This window comes from Salmo trutta, chromosome 6 (genome assembly GCF_901001165.1).
Source record: "Salmo trutta chromosome 6, fSalTru1.1, whole genome shotgun sequence".
In the NCBI taxonomy this organism is placed as follows: Eukaryota; Metazoa; Chordata; class Actinopteri; order Salmoniformes; family Salmonidae; genus Salmo; species Salmo trutta.
In genome coordinates this window covers 18,819,820-18,840,846 of record NC_042962.1, presented here as the reverse complement: position 1 = coordinate 18,840,846, position 21,027 = coordinate 18,819,820, and the positions used below count along the sequence as shown (strand labels likewise).

General features: G+C 43.1%; 1 protein-coding gene across 2 annotated transcripts in view; it reads left to right on the top strand.

Moving 5' to 3' along the window:
- LOC115195579 (piezo-type mechanosensitive ion channel component 2) overlaps nt 1-21,027 on the top strand; it is a 160,145-nt gene that overhangs the window by 99,771 nt on the left and 39,347 nt on the right. For both annotated transcript variants that reach the window (XM_029755585.1, XM_029755586.1), the window contains exons 6-12: nt 6,183-6,507; nt 6,896-7,109; nt 16,355-16,523; nt 18,872-18,907; nt 19,117-19,234; nt 19,675-19,865; nt 20,517-20,865. In XM_029755585.1, the coding sequence (XP_029611445.1) occupies nt 6,183-6,507; nt 6,896-7,109; nt 16,355-16,523; nt 18,872-18,907; nt 19,117-19,234; nt 19,675-19,865; nt 20,517-20,865 (1,402 nt within the window). The remainder of the gene's footprint in view (nt 1-6,182; nt 6,508-6,895; nt 7,110-16,354; nt 16,524-18,871; nt 18,908-19,116; nt 19,235-19,674; nt 19,866-20,516; nt 20,866-21,027) is intronic.

Genomic DNA, 21,027 nt, shown 5'->3' with positions numbered 1-21,027 from the left:
TGATTCTGCCTTCTTGGTCTGCACCTTTACCCAATATGGTGATTTTGAGTTTCATATATACAGTGCATTTGGAAAGTATTCAGAACCCTTGAATTTTTTCCCATTTTGTTACAGTACAGCTCCGAGACAGGATTTTGTCGAGGCAGAGATCTGGGGAAGGGTACCAAAGCATTTCTGCATCATTGAAGGTCTCCAAGAACACAGTGGCCTCCATAATTCTTAAATGGAAGAACTTTGGAACCACCAAGACTCTTCCTAGAGCTGGCCGCCCGCCAAACTGAGCTATGGGGAGAAGGGCCTTGGTGAGGGAGGGGACCAAGAACCCGACGATCACTCTGAGAGTCCCTCTGTGGAGATGGGAGAACCTTCCAGAAGGACAACCATCTCTGCAGCGCTCCACCAATCAGGCCTTTATGGTAGCGTGGCCAGATGGAAGCCACTCCTCAATAAAAGACAATGTAAAACAAATTATGTAATTGTAATCTTTAGTGTTAATAAGCCTATGGATGTAAAACAGGAAAACCGATTGCTAGCAGCTCTGTCTTACCATCTGAGCCAAGCAGGACCACCGGATGTTATTGTTCATAGGAGCCTTAGAAGCCTCAACGTCTGATCTCGTTATTTGTGGCTTTACCAATAGACTAATTTACAGGGAACTGGCTGAACAGCTGAATGGCTCGCAATGCCTTTGGTGTGGTGTTTCCCTTTGGTTTTATATGTGTCATTTGTAAGGTACTAAACTGAAGCTTGTGGTTGGGGATATAGAATTGGATTCGGCCTTTGTGGCTTCACTCGACAGGCCTGCCCACTTCTCGCAATATCCCTTAAGTTTTTCACACGCTTAAAGGCTTAGTGAAAGCAAATACCCTCATTTTTTGTGGCAAAAGTACAAGGCTTGATAGAAAAGTAATGTAGTGCGATGATGTAGTAGTATGCAATAGTAGTCTGACAATATTTTTGGTCAGTTGAAAACAGAAGCTGACCAATGACCAACCAAGTATCCAACTAGTCATGAAACTGTACAGTGAACCAGCAGTATGACTAGTCATAATACTGTACAGTGAACAGGAAGTATGTACAGTACTAGTTATAATACTGTACAGTGAACCGGCAGTATGTACTAGTTATAATACTGTACAGTGAACCGGCAGTATGACTAGTCATAATACTGTACAGTGAACCGGCAGTATGTACTAGTTATAATACTGTACAGTGAACCGGCAGTATGTACTAGTCATAATACTGTACAGTGAACAGGAAGTATGTACAGTACTAGTTATAATACTGTACAGTGAACCGGCAGTATGTACTAGTTATAATACTGTACAGTGAACCGGCAGTATGACTAGTCATAATACTGTACAGTGAACCGGCAGTATGTACTAGTTATAATACTGTACAGTGAACTGGCAGTATGTACTAGTTATAATACTGTACAGTGAACCGGCAGTATGACTAGTCATAATACTGTACAGTGAACCGGCAGTATGTACAAGTCATAATACTGAATAGTACATACTACTCATAATACTGTACAGTGAACCGGACGTATGTACAGTACTAGTTATAATACTGTACAGTGAACCGGCAGTATGTACTAGTTATAATACTGTACAGTGAACCGGCAGTATGTACTAGTCATAATACTGTACAGTGAACCGGCAGTATGTACAAGTCATAATACTGAATAGTACATACTACTCATAATACTGTACAGTGAACCGGAAGTATGTACAGTACTAGTTATAATACTGTACAGTGAACCGGCAGTATGTACTAGTTATAATACTGTACAGTGAACCGGCAGTATGTACTAGTCATAATACTGTACAGTGAACCGGCAGTATGACTAGTCATAATACTGTACAGTGAACCGGCAGTATGTACAAGTCATAATACTGAATAGTACATACTACTCATAATACTGTACAGTGAACCGGACGTATGTACAGTACTAGTTATAATACTGTACAGTGAACCGGCAGTATGTACTAGTTATAATACTGTACAGTGAACCGGCAGTATGTACTAGTCATAATACTGTACAGTGAACCGGCAGTATGACTAGTCATAATACTGTACAGTGAACCGGCAGTATGTACAAGTCATAATACTGAATAGTACATACTACTCATAATACTGTACAGTGAACCGGACGTATGTACAGTACTAGTTATAATACTGTACAGTGAACCGGCAGTATGTACTAGTTATAATACTGTACAGTGAACCGGCAGTATGTACTAGTCATAATACTGTACAGTGAACCGGCAGTATGTACAAGTCATAATACTGAATAGTACATACTACTCATAATACTGTACAGTGAACCGGAAGTATGTACAGTACTAGTTATAATACTGTACAGTGAACCGGCAGTATGTACTAGTTATAATACTGTACAGTGAACCGGCAGTATGTACTAGTCATAATACTGTACAGTGAACCGGCAGTATGTACTAGTTATAATGCTGTACAGTGAACCGGCAGTATGTACTAGTCATAATACTGTACAGTGAACCGGAAGTATGTACAGTACTAGTTATAATACTGTACAGTGAACCGGCAGTATGTACTAGTCATAATACTGTACAGTGAACCGGAAGTATGTACAGTACTAGTCATAATACTGTACAGTGAACCGGCAGTATGTACTAGTTATAATTCTGTACAGTGAACCAGCAGTATGTACTAGTTATAATACTGTACAGTGAACCGGCAGTATGTACTAGTTATAATACTGTACAGTGAACCGGCAGTATGTACTAGTTATAATACGGTACAGTGAACCAGCAGTATGTACTAGTTATAATACTGTACAGTGAACTGGCAGTATGTACTAGTTATAATACTGTACAGTGAACCGGCAGTATGTACTAGTTATAATACTGTACAGTGAACTGGCAGTATGTACTAGTTATAATACTGTACAGTGAACCGGCAGTATGACTAGTCATGATACTGTACAGTGAACCGGCAGAATGTACTAGTCATGATACTGTACAGTGAACTGGCAGTATGTACTAGTTATAATACTGTACAGTGAACCGGCAGAATGTACTAGTCATGATACTGTACAGTGAACCGGCAGAATGTACTAGTCATAATACTGTACAGTGAACCGGCAGTATGTACTAGTCATAATACTGTACAGTGAACCGGCAGTATGTACAGTACTAGTTATAATACTGTACAGTGAACCAGCAGTATGTACTAGTTATAATACTGTACAGTGAACCGGCAGTATGTACTAGTCATAATACTGTACAGTGAACCAGCAGTATGTACTAGTTATAATACTGTACAGTGAACCAGCAGTAGACCTACCAGGGGAGGTGCTGACGTCTAGACTGGCTACAATAAACCCCACTGACTCCAGCCACCACCGCCATCATCTCACAGTGTGTTAGTGATATGGTATGTTTCAGTAGGTGCGGCCTGTGGACAGACTGAGAGCCTGTTTGTGAGAGCCGGGAGGATGATGTGGAATCTGATCCCTCAGGAGGTTCATTAGGGAGCCGTTGGTTATTTCGCTGCCTCCTCTGTTGAGCATTGGGGTTTGAACTCCCAGCTGCAAGCTGCATTGGCGCAGCCACCCGACGGCCACATGGGAGCATTTGCCGCGGTTAAATAAACCGGGCTTCATCAAACGCAACTTGTTTGATCAATTACGATATGCCACGGCCGATAGTGAGCAGATTACTGGCTTTGGTATTTTCTCTCAGGCTCTAGCGAGAAAGACTTGAATGTGTTACTCTGTGGAGATTTTGCGATAGGGCGGCGAGTGATCGCACAGAGCGCTCATTCATTGTGGTGGTATAATAAATATAGAGTAGGGGAAATAAGTAGGCAGATTTCATTTTTTTACCATGTAGGCCCCTTTCAAATAAACAAGTGATTAGGCTACACTAATGTTTTTTTATTTCAGTTCTGTAATTGCTGAGTGCAGTGTAGATATTAAATCAGAGTGTGCTGTTGACAGGATCAACCTGGTTTAGATATGGTTTAACCATGGTCCAGGTTGAGGTTCCCACCACAGCAACAGTGACTGAACAAGGGTCTCGAGTTCCCCAAAGAGTCTTTCATCTCACACGTTGGACTACTATGTGTCTATATGAACCATGAGAGAATAATGTTTTCAGGAAATGATGCCAATTCATCTCAGATGACCACATGTACCCATGTGACAAGGCTTTTTTTCTGAAGAACAGTTTAGTTTTTTTAGCAATAGTTAGCTTTTTCTGTGTTCAGAAATCTGAGCTTTTTTTTATCTAATTAGTGATGTCTGTTTCTGAAGCAAAACCTTTCTTAGTTTTTCCTTCAAATTGTATTTATTATGATAAATATCAAACGTTGAACTATTCCAATCCGGGGTCCTTTGAATTTCCTTTTTTGTGGTAACGTACCATTTTTGGCCATTTTGCCAATCCAGAAATAACATGTCTATGCCCAGAAGCCTTCATATTGCTTTTGTTTCCCTTCCGGACGAGCATAATTGGATTTCCTCATAGTTATGGCTTCTTTTTATTGTTTATTTGGAGTGATACATTGGACAGTGAACCTATGATTAATGCCTCTAGATGTAGCTATCAAAGCCTGCTGTATAAATGAAATGATTGTTATGACTTGAGTGCATATCACACGTATTTTGTTAGAACAATATCCACAATGTTACTTGATACATCTTTTGTGCAAAGTATGTAAAAGAACAGGTGCGTTCAATTTGAACCTCCATCACCGTTTCATTTTATACCACTGCTTTAGTTTTTTTACGGTTGTGTAAAATGTTGCTTCTTGTGACATAAATGGTATACGTTTGTCCTTTGTCTGCTACCTTGTGGTCCTTTCCAGTGTTGAAAAGTATCCTAAAACCTATGTATTTATATAAGTAGGCTAGGTATAATTATGGTGTAAATACACATTGTTACAAAGTCACAAACAGGTAGGCCTATCGCAGTTGTAACTACTATGTAACTAACATGTATATATTTTAAACACTTTATCTAAAGTGTTTCTAAATGTCCTTGTGTCTAAATTGAATTAACAACGGACATTTGAAGTACATGAAGTACATGATGAAAACATAGGTTAACCGATGTTGAGCGTCTAGCACAGTTCGGAGTCAGCTAGTCTGACTGCTGCTTTTGAGGTGAAGCCCACATTCTGTCTCGTCTCCAGCGCCCCACACCTAATCTAATTTCTCTTAATGCTCATCCATCCTGTTATGTCCCAGTAGATTCATTTATGTTCCCCTAACCTCGTTAGGAGAGTCTTTCGCCTAACGCATGTCACTTTATAATCTAATGCACAGACAAACAGGCTAATAATTAGTCTTTATGTACATTTCAAATGCACCTGTTGACATATATATTATTTATAAATGAAAGAAGGAGAGCAACATCTACAATATAGTACAGAAGATACCAGCAATGACGCAAGGTCAACATCTATTATTTTCCTGGGATTTATGTTATGAATACACATAACAATCTGTTTAGCTTTTTCCCTTTGTTACCTTCACCATATGGCCTGCTATGAACCAATGTTATTTTCTGACCTTTATTAAATGCAATGAGACGTACACTATAGCTCATGGCTAATGTAAACCAGAATGCTAGCTAACCATTTACAATCCTTATGCCTTTTTCCTGGTTTGCATGACAGCAGTCTTCTAATAGCCAACAGTATAATTGCTATTTAAATCAAAACACACACTGGCTGATGTTTAGTGTAAAGTGCAGGTTTGCTGAATTGGAGGCCGTCGTTAGACTTGTTGAGTCGTTTGATGCCTTAAAAAGAGACAGCTAGTTAAAATGGCTGGAGTACGGTCCTGCTGTATGTCACTGTCAAACAGACCTGTAATCTCTCCTCTAACCCCTCTCATTAATCATTACAATGGGACGTAACTCCTCGGACCCTCCTTAAAACCTCTATCAGCAGCTTCACTGCAACATGGTTCTGCATCAAATGCTTGACAGGGTTTTTAGCTCAGCTCTGTTGTCTCTACATAGAAACACTCAAACTATCAGACATATTGGCAATACAATGACTTCATCCAATACTATGTCTTCACAGTCTATTGGATTGATTTCTCTCAGCAAAGCAGGGCTACTCAGTGGAGCAGGGTGTACAGGAGATTCATTTCTGTGTTGATACTCATTGTATTCGTCTTCTTTCCCCAGGAAAAGAAGGAAGACGAGGAGGAGGAAGAAGAGGAGGAGGAGGAGAAAAGGGAGGAGGAGGAGGAGAAAAGGGAGGAGGTGGACTTGGAGGAGGACGACCTGGTATTCGAGGAGGACTTTGAACACGGGGATGGAGAGATGACTGGGGACGAGGTGGAGGAGACAGGAGAGGGGGAAGAAGGGGAAGGTGAAGAAGAGGAGGAGAGCACCAAGATGATGATCCTTCGTCAGATAGCGGCGGTGGCGTCCAAAGTCAAGGAGATCATTGGGAATCTTATTACCACTGCAGGGAAAGTAGTGGTCACCATATTACTGGGTCTTACAGGTAAGTGCCCTCACTCAAACGAATGACTGACAATCCCAAACGTATCAACAGAGCAGTGCAGTTACTCAATTTCTAATTTGCTTGAATTGACTTGAATGAATCATTCCTAGAAACATTCAGTATTCAATATTAAACATTTGCATGAGACAATACACATATTAATGGTTAGGATGAACCTTGTTTCCCAAAGCCTTACTGAATGTAAAACTTCCTTACCTAGAATGGTGACATATTTTTCATTCTCTGGTGTGAAATGTAAAAATCAGAGATGCGATCGGACAACAACGTAAAGTCAATACTAGGAAATACAATGCAAACGGCTCCATCCAGTCTCACTGGTGATGTTCTATCAGCCACTATGTCCCCCTCTGCTTCTGTGCTGTTCCAGGCATCATGCTGCCCTCCCTGACCTCTGCGGTGTACTTCTTCACCTTCCTGGGCCTGTGTACCTGGTGGTCCTTCTGTCGGACCTTCCACCCGCTCATTTTCAGCTGTCTGTGTGTCCTCATGGCCATCTTCAGTGCTGGACACCTGGTGGTTCTCTACCTCTACCAGTTCCAGCTCTTCCAGGAGCTCATCCCACCCGGGGACAGCTACGCCAGGTGAGAAAGTGTGCTGTGGGTGCGTGTGCATCTGTTTTTTCAGGGGAGGTGTGGCTCAGTTGGAAGAGCGTGGCACTTGCAATGCCAAGGCTGTGGGTTCAATTCCCATGGGGGACCAATGTGAAAAAGTATGTCAAATGTATGCACTCACTACTGTGAGTAAACCTAAAGAGAGTGTCTACTAAAACATAATGTGAAATGTTTTCATGTAGTTTCAATACATCACCTTTCGTTGAAATCTAAAGGCAACCCACGTACATCATTCAAAAAAGTAACACACATTGGACATCTGTATACTGGATGATTTTGAATCACAGCAAATCCGCATAACATCTTCATGTGTAATCACTTAGCTGCAAAGGAACACTGAGGCTCTGACTGTGACCAATAAGATTACCCCTCAAAAAATTGTCTTGGGGATAAAAATACCCCAAAATAAAATCAAGAAATCCAAGTCTCAAAGACTGAGCCGATTGCATTTGTCAGAGTGAGTGTCAAGTGTCCGTCCGTTGGCTTTGGTCGTATCCGGCGTCACAGCGGGTAAGTTACAATCCGACCATGAAAGCAATGGTATTTCTTGTGGAAGAGATTACTTGTGTCAAGTTGAAAGGGTGAAGAATTATTTCTCCCTCCCTCTCTCTCGCTCGCTCTCTCTTTTCTCTCCCCTCTATCTTTCTCTCTATCAAATAAAAGAAAGGGAGAGGAATTCCTATGAAAAGCAGCACTGGGAGTTGTCAGTGGACGGTGCACCTTTAAGATTAAAGGGCCCTCTGATAAAACATGTGCACCGTCTGCCTCTTCGCTCCAGACAACACACAACAATGTGTTTGACATCTGCTGGAGGCTGTAGATCATGGTGTATTTCATCTGGCCCCGGCATCAGACACTCAGGCCCGCTCCACCCGCCAACAACTTTACGGAGGATTTTTGAACGGGAATAGCAGTTGGGATGTTGTCATGCCATGGGAGTTTTGTGTTTTGTGTTTAAAGGAGTGGAGTTGAACTTGGTATTCACCCAAGACGTTATGTAACGTATTTGGAAGTATTTGGGCTTAACTTATAGAGAAGTAAATGAAGGTTGTCAAGGAATGATATAATATGCTCAGTGGTATCTCTTGTTGTTTTTTATCTTTAAACAGGCTATTGCCCCTGGGTCTGGGGTGCTCCTGAGCCAAAAGGTATTCCCTAAATAACTAAGGATTTGTGGTTTCATGAGTTAAGAAATAGACTAATATTACAGTACCTTCAGAAAGTATTCACAGCCGTTGACTTTTTCCATATTTTGCTGTGTTACAGCCTGAATTTAAAATGGATTAAATTCAGATTTTTTGGTCACTGGCCTACACACAATACCCCATAATGTCAAAGGGGAATTAATTAAATTAATTAAAAATGAAAAGCTGAAATGTCCTGAGTCAATAAGTAATCAACCCCCTTGTTATGGCAAGCCTAAATAAGTAGTGATGTTATGGGTATGCTTGTAATCATTAAGGACTGGGGAGATTTTCAGGATAAAAATAAACTAAATGCAGCTGAGCACAGGCAAAATCCTAGAGGAAACCTGGTTCAGTCTGCTTTCCACCAAACATTGGGAAATTAATTCACCTTTCAGCAGGACAATAACGTAAAACACAAGGCCAAATCTACACTGGAATTGCTTACCAAGAAGACAGGGACTGTTCCTGAGTAGCCAAGTTAGTTTTAAATATGCTTGAAAATATATGGCAAAACCTGACAAATCATCATCTAGCAATGATCAACAACCAATTTTACAGTGTTTTAAGAGTTACAGTTTTGACTTAAAATCTATGGCAAGACCAGAAAATGGTTGTCTAACAATGATCAACAACCAATTTGACAGAGCTTTTTTTAAGAATAATGCGCAAATGTTGCACAATCCAGGTATGGAAAGCTCTTAGAGACTTACCCAGAAAGACCCACAGGTGTAATCGCAGCCAAAGGTGATTGTAACATGTTTTGACTTAGGGGGTTGAATACTTATGTACAGTTGAAGTCAGAAGTTTACATACACATTAGCCAAATACATATAAACTCAGTTTTTCACAATTCCTGACATTTAATCCTAGTAAAAATTCCCTGTCTAAGGTCAGTTAGGATCACCACTTTATTTTAAGAATGTGACATGTCAGAATAATAGTAGAGAATGATTTCTTTCATCTTTTATTTCTTTCATCACATTCCCAGAGGGTCAGAAGTTTACATACACTCAATTAGTATTTGGTAGCATTGCCTTTAAATTGTTTAACTTGGGTCAAACGTTTCGGGTAGCCTTCCACAAGCTTCCCACAATAAATTGGGTGAATCTTACATTTTACATTACATTTACGTCATTTAGCAGACGCTCTTATCCAGAGCGACTTACAAATTGGTGCATTCACCTTATGATATCCCATTCCTCCTGACAGAGCTGGTGTAACTGAGTCAGGTTTGTAGACATCCTTGCTCGCATATGCTTTTTCAGTTCTGCCCACAAATTTTCTATGGGATTGAGGTCAGGGCGTTGTGATGGCCCCTCCAATACCTTGACTTTGTTGTCCTTAAGCCATTTTGCCACAACTTTGGAAGTATGCTTGGGGTCATTATCCATTTGGAAAACCCATTTGCGACCAAGCTTTAACTTCCTGACTGATGCCTTGAGATGTTGCTTCAATATATCCCCATAATTTTCCTCCATCATGATGCCATCTATTTTGTGAAGTGCACCAGTCCCTCCTGCAGCAAAGCACCCCCACAACATGATGCTGCCACCCCTGTGCTTCATATACATGATTGTGTCATTCTGTAGCCGGGCTGTAAAGTTTGTGCTGGCAGCATTCTTAGGTTATGTTCTTAAATCTGAAAAGTTATTGTACGATGACAGGGGCACAACTTTCACTGGGTACGGGGGGGGGGGGGGGGGGGGGGGGGGGGGGGGGGGGGGGGCACATTACCCTGCAGTTCCATAAACTCAGAATACCTCTACCCTAGATAAGTACACACACTTCAACCCCCCCTCCCCCAACACACACACACACAGTCTGTGACCCATACTGTACACACACAATCCCACCCACTCTGTGACCCAGGGCATCTAGACAAGTAGTCCCCCCTCCCCACACACACACTGCACTCACACACTCTGACCTGGTACATTCCCCAAGCCACCCACTCCCATTTCAACCTAGGTCAAGGGCATCTAGACAAGTAGTCCCACCCCCCCCCCCGCCACCCCCCCACCCCCCTCCACACACACACACACACTCCCCCAGCCACTCTGTGACCCAGTCTGGTGCATCTGGCCCCTCCATCCATCCAGCCCCTATCAGGGCCCAGAGAGAACCAGACCAGAGAGAGGTGGCACCGGCCGGCCCAGCTCCGGCTCCCCTCCGCTCCACAGACCCAGGTGGTTCTCATTACACCAGCCCATTCTTGGCCCGCTCAGAAATTACACAGCTGGTTTCAGGGAACTCAACACGAATTGTGGGAGCGAGCGAGAGAGGGAGAAAAAATCTAAGCTGACTGGTTCAAAGAGAGAGAGACAGAGAGAGAGAGAGAGAGAGAGAGAGAAGTGAGCCCCTAAGTAAAGTAGATGCAATTTATCTAAATTAGGGCATGATCAGACTCTTTTTAGATGGAGAACGCTGTAACAATGGTTGAACTACACCTACAGGCAGCCCTGGGGAGGGCTGGTCAATATAGTGTTTCTGTTGCTTGGTGCCAGTAACATTGCTTTAGAAAGGCCTTAGTGAAGGATACAGGACTAATTGCTGAAAGCGCTCGTTCACCCTGAAATGTGCCCCCCAACTAGTTGGCCAAATCTGTAACTGACGACAGAACACAAACACCTTACAAACCAGTTGTCAGAGAACTCCTTGTGTGTGTCTGTGTGCGTTCATGTGGTGGGGAGTGGTTCTGTATTTGGAGTTTGCTGTAACGCTGTATATTATTGTTCTTTATACAACGGGTGGGTCTAATCCTGAATGCTGATTGGTTGAAACCGCATTCCAGCCGGTGTCTATTCCACAAGTTACCACCGGCTAAATCTATGACATTAAAATGCCTATTTACTCTGTTCCATCTGACAGCGCAATGGACTGTCTCATCAGCTCAGCCAGGCAATTTATACACTTAATCTCTACTATACTGTACAAAGCATCTCGCATCGGAGAGACAGACAGCAAGGTTTATTCAAATCTCCGCTGTTGAAAACAAAATGTTATTCTAAAAGAAACGGGAGATACAGAACAAAAAGACTGAACGACTGGGTCGCGTCTATGGCAACCGAACAAATAGAACAAACGACCAGCCGGCTTGGGTAGCAACCCTAACCCTAGATTTCTGTCGGGACTATATCTTGTGGAAAGGTGAGATAATATTAATACATTTATCAAAATAACTTTTTTAATTCAATATGTAAATCATTATTTGAATATGTTGGTAACTGTAACGGCCGTCGTATGAAGTGGACCAAGGCGCAGCGGGTTGAGTGCTCATTTTAAACTTTTATTGAACACTAAATAAACAAAACAAGAAACCGAACGAACAGTAATGCAGGCTACACACAGCAGTGCAAAAACAACTTCCCACAAATCCCATGACAAAAACACCCCTCTTAAATAAGACCTTCAATTAGAAGCAATGAAGAGCAGCTGCTTCCAATTGAAGGTCAACCCCATCAACTAAACATAGAAATAGAAAGACTAGACTAGAACATAGAAATATACTAACAGAACATTAACCAAAACCTCGGAACACTCTAAACAAACACCCTTCTACATAAACACATATCCCAACAAACCCTGAACCACATAAAACAAACACCCCCTGCCACGTCCTGACCAAACTACAATAACAAATAACCCCTTTACTGGTCAGAACGTGACAGTAACCTTTTGTATAAAAGTGATAATGCCCTCGAAGCCGGTGTTTGGAGGATATATCGGCACGGTTTGCCGGCCCGAGACTTCTCAGGCATTATCAGTTAAGTGGAGACTGCTGACTGCTGGGTAACGAGGTGTGTGCGTGTGTGTGTGCGTGTGTGTGTGCGTGTGTGTGTGTGTGCGTGCGTGCGTGCGTGTGTGTGTGAGTGACGGGAGGGGTATTCTGTGACATAACAGTACAAATAAACACAATGGGATCGACCTTCAAGACCGTCTTGCTTTAATGTGTCCAACGTTAGCACCCCATTCGCTCTCTCAAAATCACCAGGAACGACATTACATTTCATGCAAACTCCTAAAAAAGCATTTTCAAACGGGACTGTATTATGTAAAAGACTTAAGACACAGAACTGAAACATAATTCTCCTTGTTTCTTCTTGGAAGTACAGTGAAAGAAGAAGCAAAGGGATGAGAAATAAAGTAGGGTTGGGATCTTTCGCTATACGTCTGCACTCGTTTCTTTAATGAAACCCAGTATTCTACCACTTGATCAGACCATTTTGCTGAATCGGAGTTAGTCTGTGAGACAAAGGCCCAGGAGTTAGTCTGTGAGACAAAGGCCCAGGAGTTAGTCTGTGAGACAAAGGCCCAGGAGTTAGTCTGTGAGACAAAGGCCCAGGAGTTAGTCTGTGAGACAAAGGCCCAGGAGTTAGTCTGTGAGACAAAGGCCCAGGAGTTAGTCTGTGAGACAAAGGCCCAGGAGTTAGTCTGTGAGACAAAGGCCCAGGAGTTAGTCTGTGAGACAAAGGCCCAGGAGTTAGTCTGTGAGACAAGGCCCAGGAGTTAGTCTGTGAGACAAAGGCCCAGGAGTTAGTCTGTGAGACAAAGGCCCAGGAGTTAGTCTGTGAGACAAAGGCCCAGGAGTTAGTCTGTGAGACAAAGGAAAGGCCCAGGAGTTAGTCTGTGAGACAAAGGCCCAGGAGTTAGTCTGTGAGACAAAGGCCCAGGAGTTAGTCTGTGAGACAAAGGCCCAGGAGTTAGTCTGTGAGACAAAGGCCCAGGAGTTAGTCTGTGAGACAAAGGCCCAGGAGTTAGTCTGTGAGACAAAGGCCCAGGAGTTAGTCTGTGAGACAAAGGCCCAGGAGTTAGTCTGTGAGACAAAGGCCCAGGAGTTAGTCTGTGAGACAAAGGCCCAGGAGTTAGTCTGTGAGACAAAGGCCCAGGAGTTAGTCTGTGAGACAAAGGCCCAGGAGTTAGTCTGTGAGACAAAGGCCCAAAATATTCCCCAAATTGGGACGCTGCCCACCACTAATAGCTACAGTACTGGGCTGATTCTGTGCAGAGCTGTATTGCCAATGGGCTAAAACAAAGAACCCTCTGACATTCAAACAGTCACAATCACTACCAGCTTTGTAATTTAACATTTGCGGTTGAGGATACTGTTTTGGTTACTACCAGAGCTCTAGCCGAAATATGTGTGCTTTTCAATTTAGACCCAAACTGCGGAATAAAAACTACTTGAAAGTAGCCCATAAAATGCCAAATGGTTTTTTTGCTATAAGTGCTTATCACAGCGTCAGCGCAAGAATGGGTGTATCAATGACTCAGGCATCTGTGTGTGTTCCTGTTGTGTATCCAATCGGTGTCGTTTGCATGTAGCGGTGCTTATGACTCCACAAATGACATATTTGATCTCCTGCAATCGCCGTTGTAGATTAGTTCTTATTTCTGAACCACGTTCACCGTCTATCTTCCTTGGGAAACCATGACAATCCATGGCAGATTAGAATGACCCACACAGTGCCCTGTGGCATTTGATTCCTCGTTTCCTATCTCCTCACCTCCTCCCCTCTGACCTCCTCCAATGTGTTTTGAGAAGGAGGCGAAGAGAGAGGACACGAGGAATCAAATAAGTACTATTGACATTCACCCTATGCCACTTGATTGAAGACACACCAGTAGTCAGTGGTTAGCTTTCCCCAGCTGTGGCAGCAGTGCTTGGGTATGAAAACATCTGGTTTGGAGGCTGGCTATGCCAAGGCAGAGGATATAACACATTTAATCCTTTGGACAGTTGAAAAGAGCCACGCACCCAAACCCATCGTGTTACTAAGTGTGTTCTAGGTTCTATTTCTTATTAATAAAAGCTGCAGTTTTAGAATGTTTGTGCACCTCAAGTCTCATAGGCCGACCTACTCCTAACAGGACATGACGGCCGTGATCCCAAAGAAAACTATTCTGGTTGATTATAGCGGCGTGATATAAATCCAAAATGAAAGACTGCTGGAGTGACTATTGTGCACTTTGGCATCTCTCCCTCTCTTTTCTCTCTTTCTGTCCTCCCTTTCTTTCCTTTACCCGAGAGACATCTGTTGTTGTTTTGCTCACCGACTGCCTTCTTTAGTGTTATTAAAACAGGAGAGAGAGAGAGAGACAGAGAGAGAGACAGAGACAGAGAGAGAGAGACAGAGAGAGAGAGAGAGAGAGAGAGAGAGAGAGAGAGAGAGAGAGAGAGAGAGAGAGAGAGAGAGAGAGAGAGAGAGAGAGAGAGAGAGAGAGAGAGAGAGAGAGAGAGAGAGAGAGAGAGAGAGAGAGAGAGAGAGAGAGAGAGAGAGAGAGAGAGAGAGAGAGAGAGAGAGAGAGAGAGAGAGAGAATATAACAACATTGTTACTGCTGGTGTAAATTGAAAGTGTTTCTGAGAATACTGAGATGTTAGGCCAGGGCTTTGTGGGTTGTGTGGTTCCGGAGACATGCTTGAAGCAGTTGCAGTTGTTTATACCAGTGACTTTGTCTTGGTGGGTACCCAGCACCGGGCTGCAGCCCATACTCTCTACATTCACTATCTCATTGAAAATACACAGCATTATAGAAACATATCAAATGGTATTAGTCACATGCGCCGAATACAACATACCTTACAGTGAAATGCTTACTTACGAGCCCCTAACCAACAATGCAGTTTAAAAAATAAGAATAAGAAAAATAAATAAAAGTAACAAGTAACTAAAGAGCAGCAGTAAAATAACAATAGCGAGACTATATACACCGGTACAGATCAATGTGTGGGGCAACTAACCCATACCTATTAGTTGAGGTAATATGTACATGTAGGTAGAGTTATTAAAGTGACTATGCATAGATGATAACAACAGAGAGTAGCAGAGGTGTAAAAGTGGGGGAGGGGGGGGCAATGCAAATATTCTGGGTAGCAATTTGATTAGATGTTCAGGAGTCTTATGGCTTGGGGTTAGAAGCTGTTTAGAAGCCTCTTGTACCTAGACTTGGCGCTCCGGTACCGCTTGCCATGTTGTAGCAGAGAGAACAGTCTATGACTAGGGTGGCTGGAGTCTTTGACAATTTTTAGGGCTTTCCTCTGACACTGCCTGTTATAGAGGTCCTGGATGGCAGGAAGCCTGACCCCAGTGATGTACTGGGCCATTCGCATCACCTCTGTAGTGCCTTGCGGTCGGAGGCCGAGCAGTTGCCATACCAGGCAGTGATGCAACCAGTCAGGATGCTCTCGATGGTGCAGCTGTAGAACCTTTTGAGGATCTTTTCAGTCTCCTGAGGGGAAATAGGTTTTGTTGTGCTCTCTTCACGACTGTCTTGGTGTGCTTGGACCATGTCAGTTTGTTAGTGATGTGGACACCAAGGAACTTGAAGCTCTCAACCTGCTCCACTACAGCCCCATCGATGAGAACGGGGGCGTGCTCGGTCCTCTTTTTTCCTGTAGTCCACAATCATCTCCTTTGTCTTAATCACGTTGAGGGAGAGGTTGATGTCACACTGTCCCACGGTCTTTCAAGTCTTGTCCATGTAAAAAGTGTGTGTTTGATCATTTCCGGTATGTGAGTATATGACTTGGGAGAACTAATCAAATGTACTGTCTGGTTATGCTACTGATCAGGGTTACCATTCCAGAGAGTGCTGTACCAGTAGAAGTTCGTTTTTTACATGTAGCCAACTGCCAAGATGCAGAGGGGGGTAATTGTAATTAAAGAGGGAATAAAAGTAATGGAGGTGTTTCATTCTGTAATATCCTCTGTGCTACTGCTGACTGCTGCTATTCTCTAATTCTCAGAATCCCTTCCAAAAGTATTTGCTTGCCTATTCAGTATATAATATGCCCCATTCTGGTTATTTCTCTCTCTGTCTCTCTCTCTCTCTCTCGCTTTCTCTCTCAGCTCTACATGGGGAATGGCATGTCAATAGAATGTGGCTGGATTGTTCTTAGATTTTTAAGAGCACTTCAAGATCAACATCACTGCACAACTGTGCAAGAAATAATACTCTCCCCACCCTGCCTTTCTCCCCCTCTCCATCCCCCCGTCCTTCCCTCCCTCTCACCTTCCTCCCTCCACCAGTCTGTTTGGCATCTCGTCGGTGGTACAGACTGACTGTTCCTACACCTGGATGTTCCGGGTCAACCCGGCGCTGGCCTGGTACCACTATGTCAACCCCATCATGCTGCTGGTGCTCTACTACACCCTGGCCACGCTCATACGCCTTTGGCTCCAGGACCCCACAGACATGGTGAGTTCAAGTTATTGTAACACGGTGGCCATATTGGGGCAGGGCCCCGGACGTACATGGTGAATTAACTTTGCGGTAACACTGATGCCATTTTTGTTCAGGGCCCTGTGGTACACTGTGCCCTCCATTACAGAACCCACAATGCTCCAACATGGTGGCTGTCTAACTGTATAGGGTCTACTGTAAAAACACGACCATTTTGGTGTAGCAGTGTTGAACTGTATTTTTATTATTGAAAGGGGTATTTTAATTTGTGGTTCAAAACATGGGCGTATCCATATTTACTGAATGAGTCACTCATTCAGCATGCGTCAAACTAAATTGACACAGAGGAAACCTGCATATTCTTCCTCACATCCACAGTTCTTGGAAATGGTTGGATCTTACGAAGCTGTGGAGGATGACTCACTACACAGATGAGAGACATGTACACAGACATCCTGACTATGTACAGTAGTTATATTACACACACCTGTACTGTAGAAATATTACACACACCTGTACTGTAGTAATATTACACAAATCTGTACTGTACTGTAGTAATATTATGCACACCTGTACTGTACTGTAGTAATATTACACAAACCTGTACTGTACTGTAGTAATATTATGCACACCTGTACTGTACTGTAGTAATATTACACAAACCTGTACTGTAGTAATATTACACACAACTGTACTGTACTGTAGTAATATTACACACAACTGTACTGTACTGTAGTGATATTACACACACCTGTACTGTAGTAATATTACACACACCTGTACTGTACTGTCGTAATATTACACACCTCTGTACTATACTGTAGTAATATTACACACACCTGTACTGTAGTGTAGTAATATTACACACACATGTACTGTAGTAATATTACACACACCTGTACTGTACTGTAGAAATATTACACACACTTGTACTGTAGTAATATTGCACACACCTGTAATGTACTGTAGTAATATTACACACACCTGTACTGTAATAATATTACACACAACTGTACTGTAGTGATATTACACACACCTGTACTGTAGTACTTTTACACACACCTGTACAGTACTGTAGTAATATTACACACACCTGTACTGTAGTACTTTTACACACACCTGTACAGTACTGTAGTAATATTACACACACCTGTACTGTACTGTAGTAATATTACACAACCCTGTACTGTACTATAGTAATATTACACACACCTGTACTGTAGTAATATTACACACACCTGTACTGTACTGTAGTAATATTACACACCCCTGTACTGCACTATAGTAATATTACACACACCTGTACTATAGTAATATTACACACACCTGTACTGTACTATAGTAATATTACACACACCTGTACTGTAGTAATATTGCACACACCTGTACTGTACAGCTGTAATATTACACACACCTGTACTGTAGTAATATTACACACACCTGTACTGTAGTAATATTACACACACCTGTACTGTACAGTAGTAATATTACACACACCTGTACTGTAGTGTAGTAATATTACACACACCTGTACTGTACTATAGTAATATTACACACACCTGTACTGTAGTAATATTACACACACCTGTACTGTAGTAATATTACACACACCTGTACTGTACTATAGTAATATTACACACACCTGTACTGTAGTAATATTACCCACACCTGTACTGTACTGTAGTAATATTACACACACCTGTACTGTAGTAATATTACACACACCTGTACTGTACTGTAGTAATATTACACACACATGTACTGTACTGTAGTAATATTACACACACCTGTACTGTAGTAATATTACACACACCTGTACTGTAGTAATATTGCACACACCTGTACTGTACTGCTGTAATATTATACACACCTGTACTGTACTATAGTAATATTACACACACATGTACTGTAGTGTAGTAATATTACACACACCTGTACTGTAGTAATATTACACACACCTGTACTGTACTGTAGTAATATTGCACACACATGTACTGTAGTGTAGTAATATTACACACACCTGTACTGTACAGTACTGTAGTATTACCCACACCTGTACTGTACTGTAGTAATATTACACACACCTGTACTGTACTGTAGTAATATTACACACACCTGTACTGTAGTAATATTACACACACCTGTACTGTACTGTAGTAATATTACACACACCTGTAATGTACTGTAGTAATATTACACACACCTGTACTGTAGTGTACTATATTCTTTCATGGCCCTACAATGTCCTGTAATGTCCATGTGTAAGGTGATGTGAGTGCCAGTACTGTCACTGGTCATGTGTTTGTAAGCAAACATTGAGTATCATATGAAGGCATTCTTAATTCCATTTTATTTTTTTCTAGCTTATTTCCACCCGAGATGGAGTCAGCACATCTGAGGTTAGTAGGCTATTCCTTTCTATATGTTGTAACTTGTAACATGATGCAACATTTATTACCTCGTTTTGAGAGTTTTTCAGACGTCACTTATCCAACAAATATCAAATAAATAAAAGCTATTGGACAAGCAAAAACAATGATGATAACGCATACATAAACTTACTCACGCTATTCTGAATCTCCCCGCTAAGTGCGTTTTTCTACCCCAGGTGTTGATAGTAACCTCCAACGGGTCTCGTCCGGACTATGTCCCCACCAGCGGGCCGCTGGGACTGGACCAGTACTCCACACCGCAGTACAAACCAGACCAACCAGGGCCAGACCTGGGTTAGTATCACCCACATACTGGGAATAACACAGGTTGGCATTTATTGCCATGACTTTTGCTCTGGAGGCAGCAATGCAGAGTGGTCACTAGCTGCCAGCCACAGCCACAAAGTCCTCAAACCTGGCCCTATCCTTAACCCTAACCGTAACCACACTGGTAACCCTAATGCCTTACCCTAAACCTGAAATGAAGACCAAAAAATGAAAAGCTGGCTCATCTAGCGGTAGTTGCTCAGTTCGGCCTTCCACCGTCAACCTGCCACACACACACAACTCGTGCTGGAAAACAGCAGCGCTGGAAAATAGGAAAATCACAAGGAGTGTGAAAAAGAGGAGGCTTTGCTTCTCAAGGCTGACAGCAACTATTAGAGGATGATTCACATCCGGTTCTTGAGATGCTGACAGCTCTCTCCCTCCTTCCTCCCTTTCCACCCCTCCAGCAGAGAGAAAGGACAGCAGTGTGTATGAGGTGGCGGGGGTGTGTGGCGAGGGTTCGGATGAAGAGACGGCGGGAGGGGCGATGGCGACTGCGCCAGAGGAGGAGGGGGGATCGCCACGAGCAAACGCCGCGGTAACGACCTTCAGGTTCATCATGAAGCAAAGCTACATCTGTGCTCTCATCGCAATGATGGTGAGTCGTATGTGTGTGTGTCCGTTGTGTCTGTCAGAAGAGCAAGGAACAGTCTGCCTTTTCAGTCCCAGACGACGGCGGGGGCTTCAGGATACACACACACACACACAGCCTCCTGGTGGCCAATCTAGTCATTAGTGGTGACAGCTTAAAGCCAGCCCCTGTGGACCCTGGGTAATGTGTTCCATGTAGTTCCTAAGCTGATATAGGACTTCAGAGAGAAGGGGCCGGGGTAGGGCTGGGGGGTGCTCCTATTGTTTTACCTTATACGCCGCAGAATAGATGTATGTTCTTTCGCCATTGGTAGTTAGTTAGTGGAGCCCTGCTGAGGTCCCTGGAAGGTTGAAAGGCGGTGGTGGGGGTGGATGTGTAGAAGGCTTCCCTCTCTCTAGAAACAACTCTGCACTCTGTTTTTCATATGTCTCAGATCACTTCATTTGATCTGCTGGTTAAAGGATATTGAGTAACCAGTCTGTGCCACTGGCTGATCTCGCTAAAGTGATTCCTTTAGTAACACCAGTGACACCAATGATATGTGATGCTTAACTATTATTCACAGTGTCAGTTCCTAATGTGAGTGGCTTGATGATCTAGCGTTCTCTCTCTCTCTCTCCTCCCTCCCCATCTCCCCTTCCCTCCCTCCCTCCCCAGGCGTGGAGTATCACCTACGTGAGTTGGCTGACCTTTGTGTTCCTCATCTGGTCGTGCACGCTGTGGATGGTGCGTGACCGACGCAAGTACGCCATGATCACGTCTCCCTTCATGGTGTTCTATGGGAACCTGTTGATCATCCTACAGTACATCTGGAGCTTCGAGCTCCTCCAACCCGTGCCCGGGCTCTTCTTAAAGAAAGAGGTGCCCTTCCGGGAACTGGGCTCCAAGATGCTGTGTCTGCTGAGTTTCTGGCTGCTGCTGAGACAGGCGTTGACAGAGAGGAAGGAGAGCCAGAGAGAAGAGGAGGTGCTATTGGACATCAGGGTCATCCATGCCCACAAGAACGGTGAGTCTGTCAGTTAGTCAGTCTGTCAGTCCGTCTGTTCGTCTGTCCGTCTGTCTGTCGGTCTATCAGTCAGTCAGTCGTTCTGTCTGTCTGTCTGTCCGTCTGTTTGTCTGTCCGTCCGTATGTCTGTCTGAGAGTTCCTGGTGAAAGTATGTACAGTTC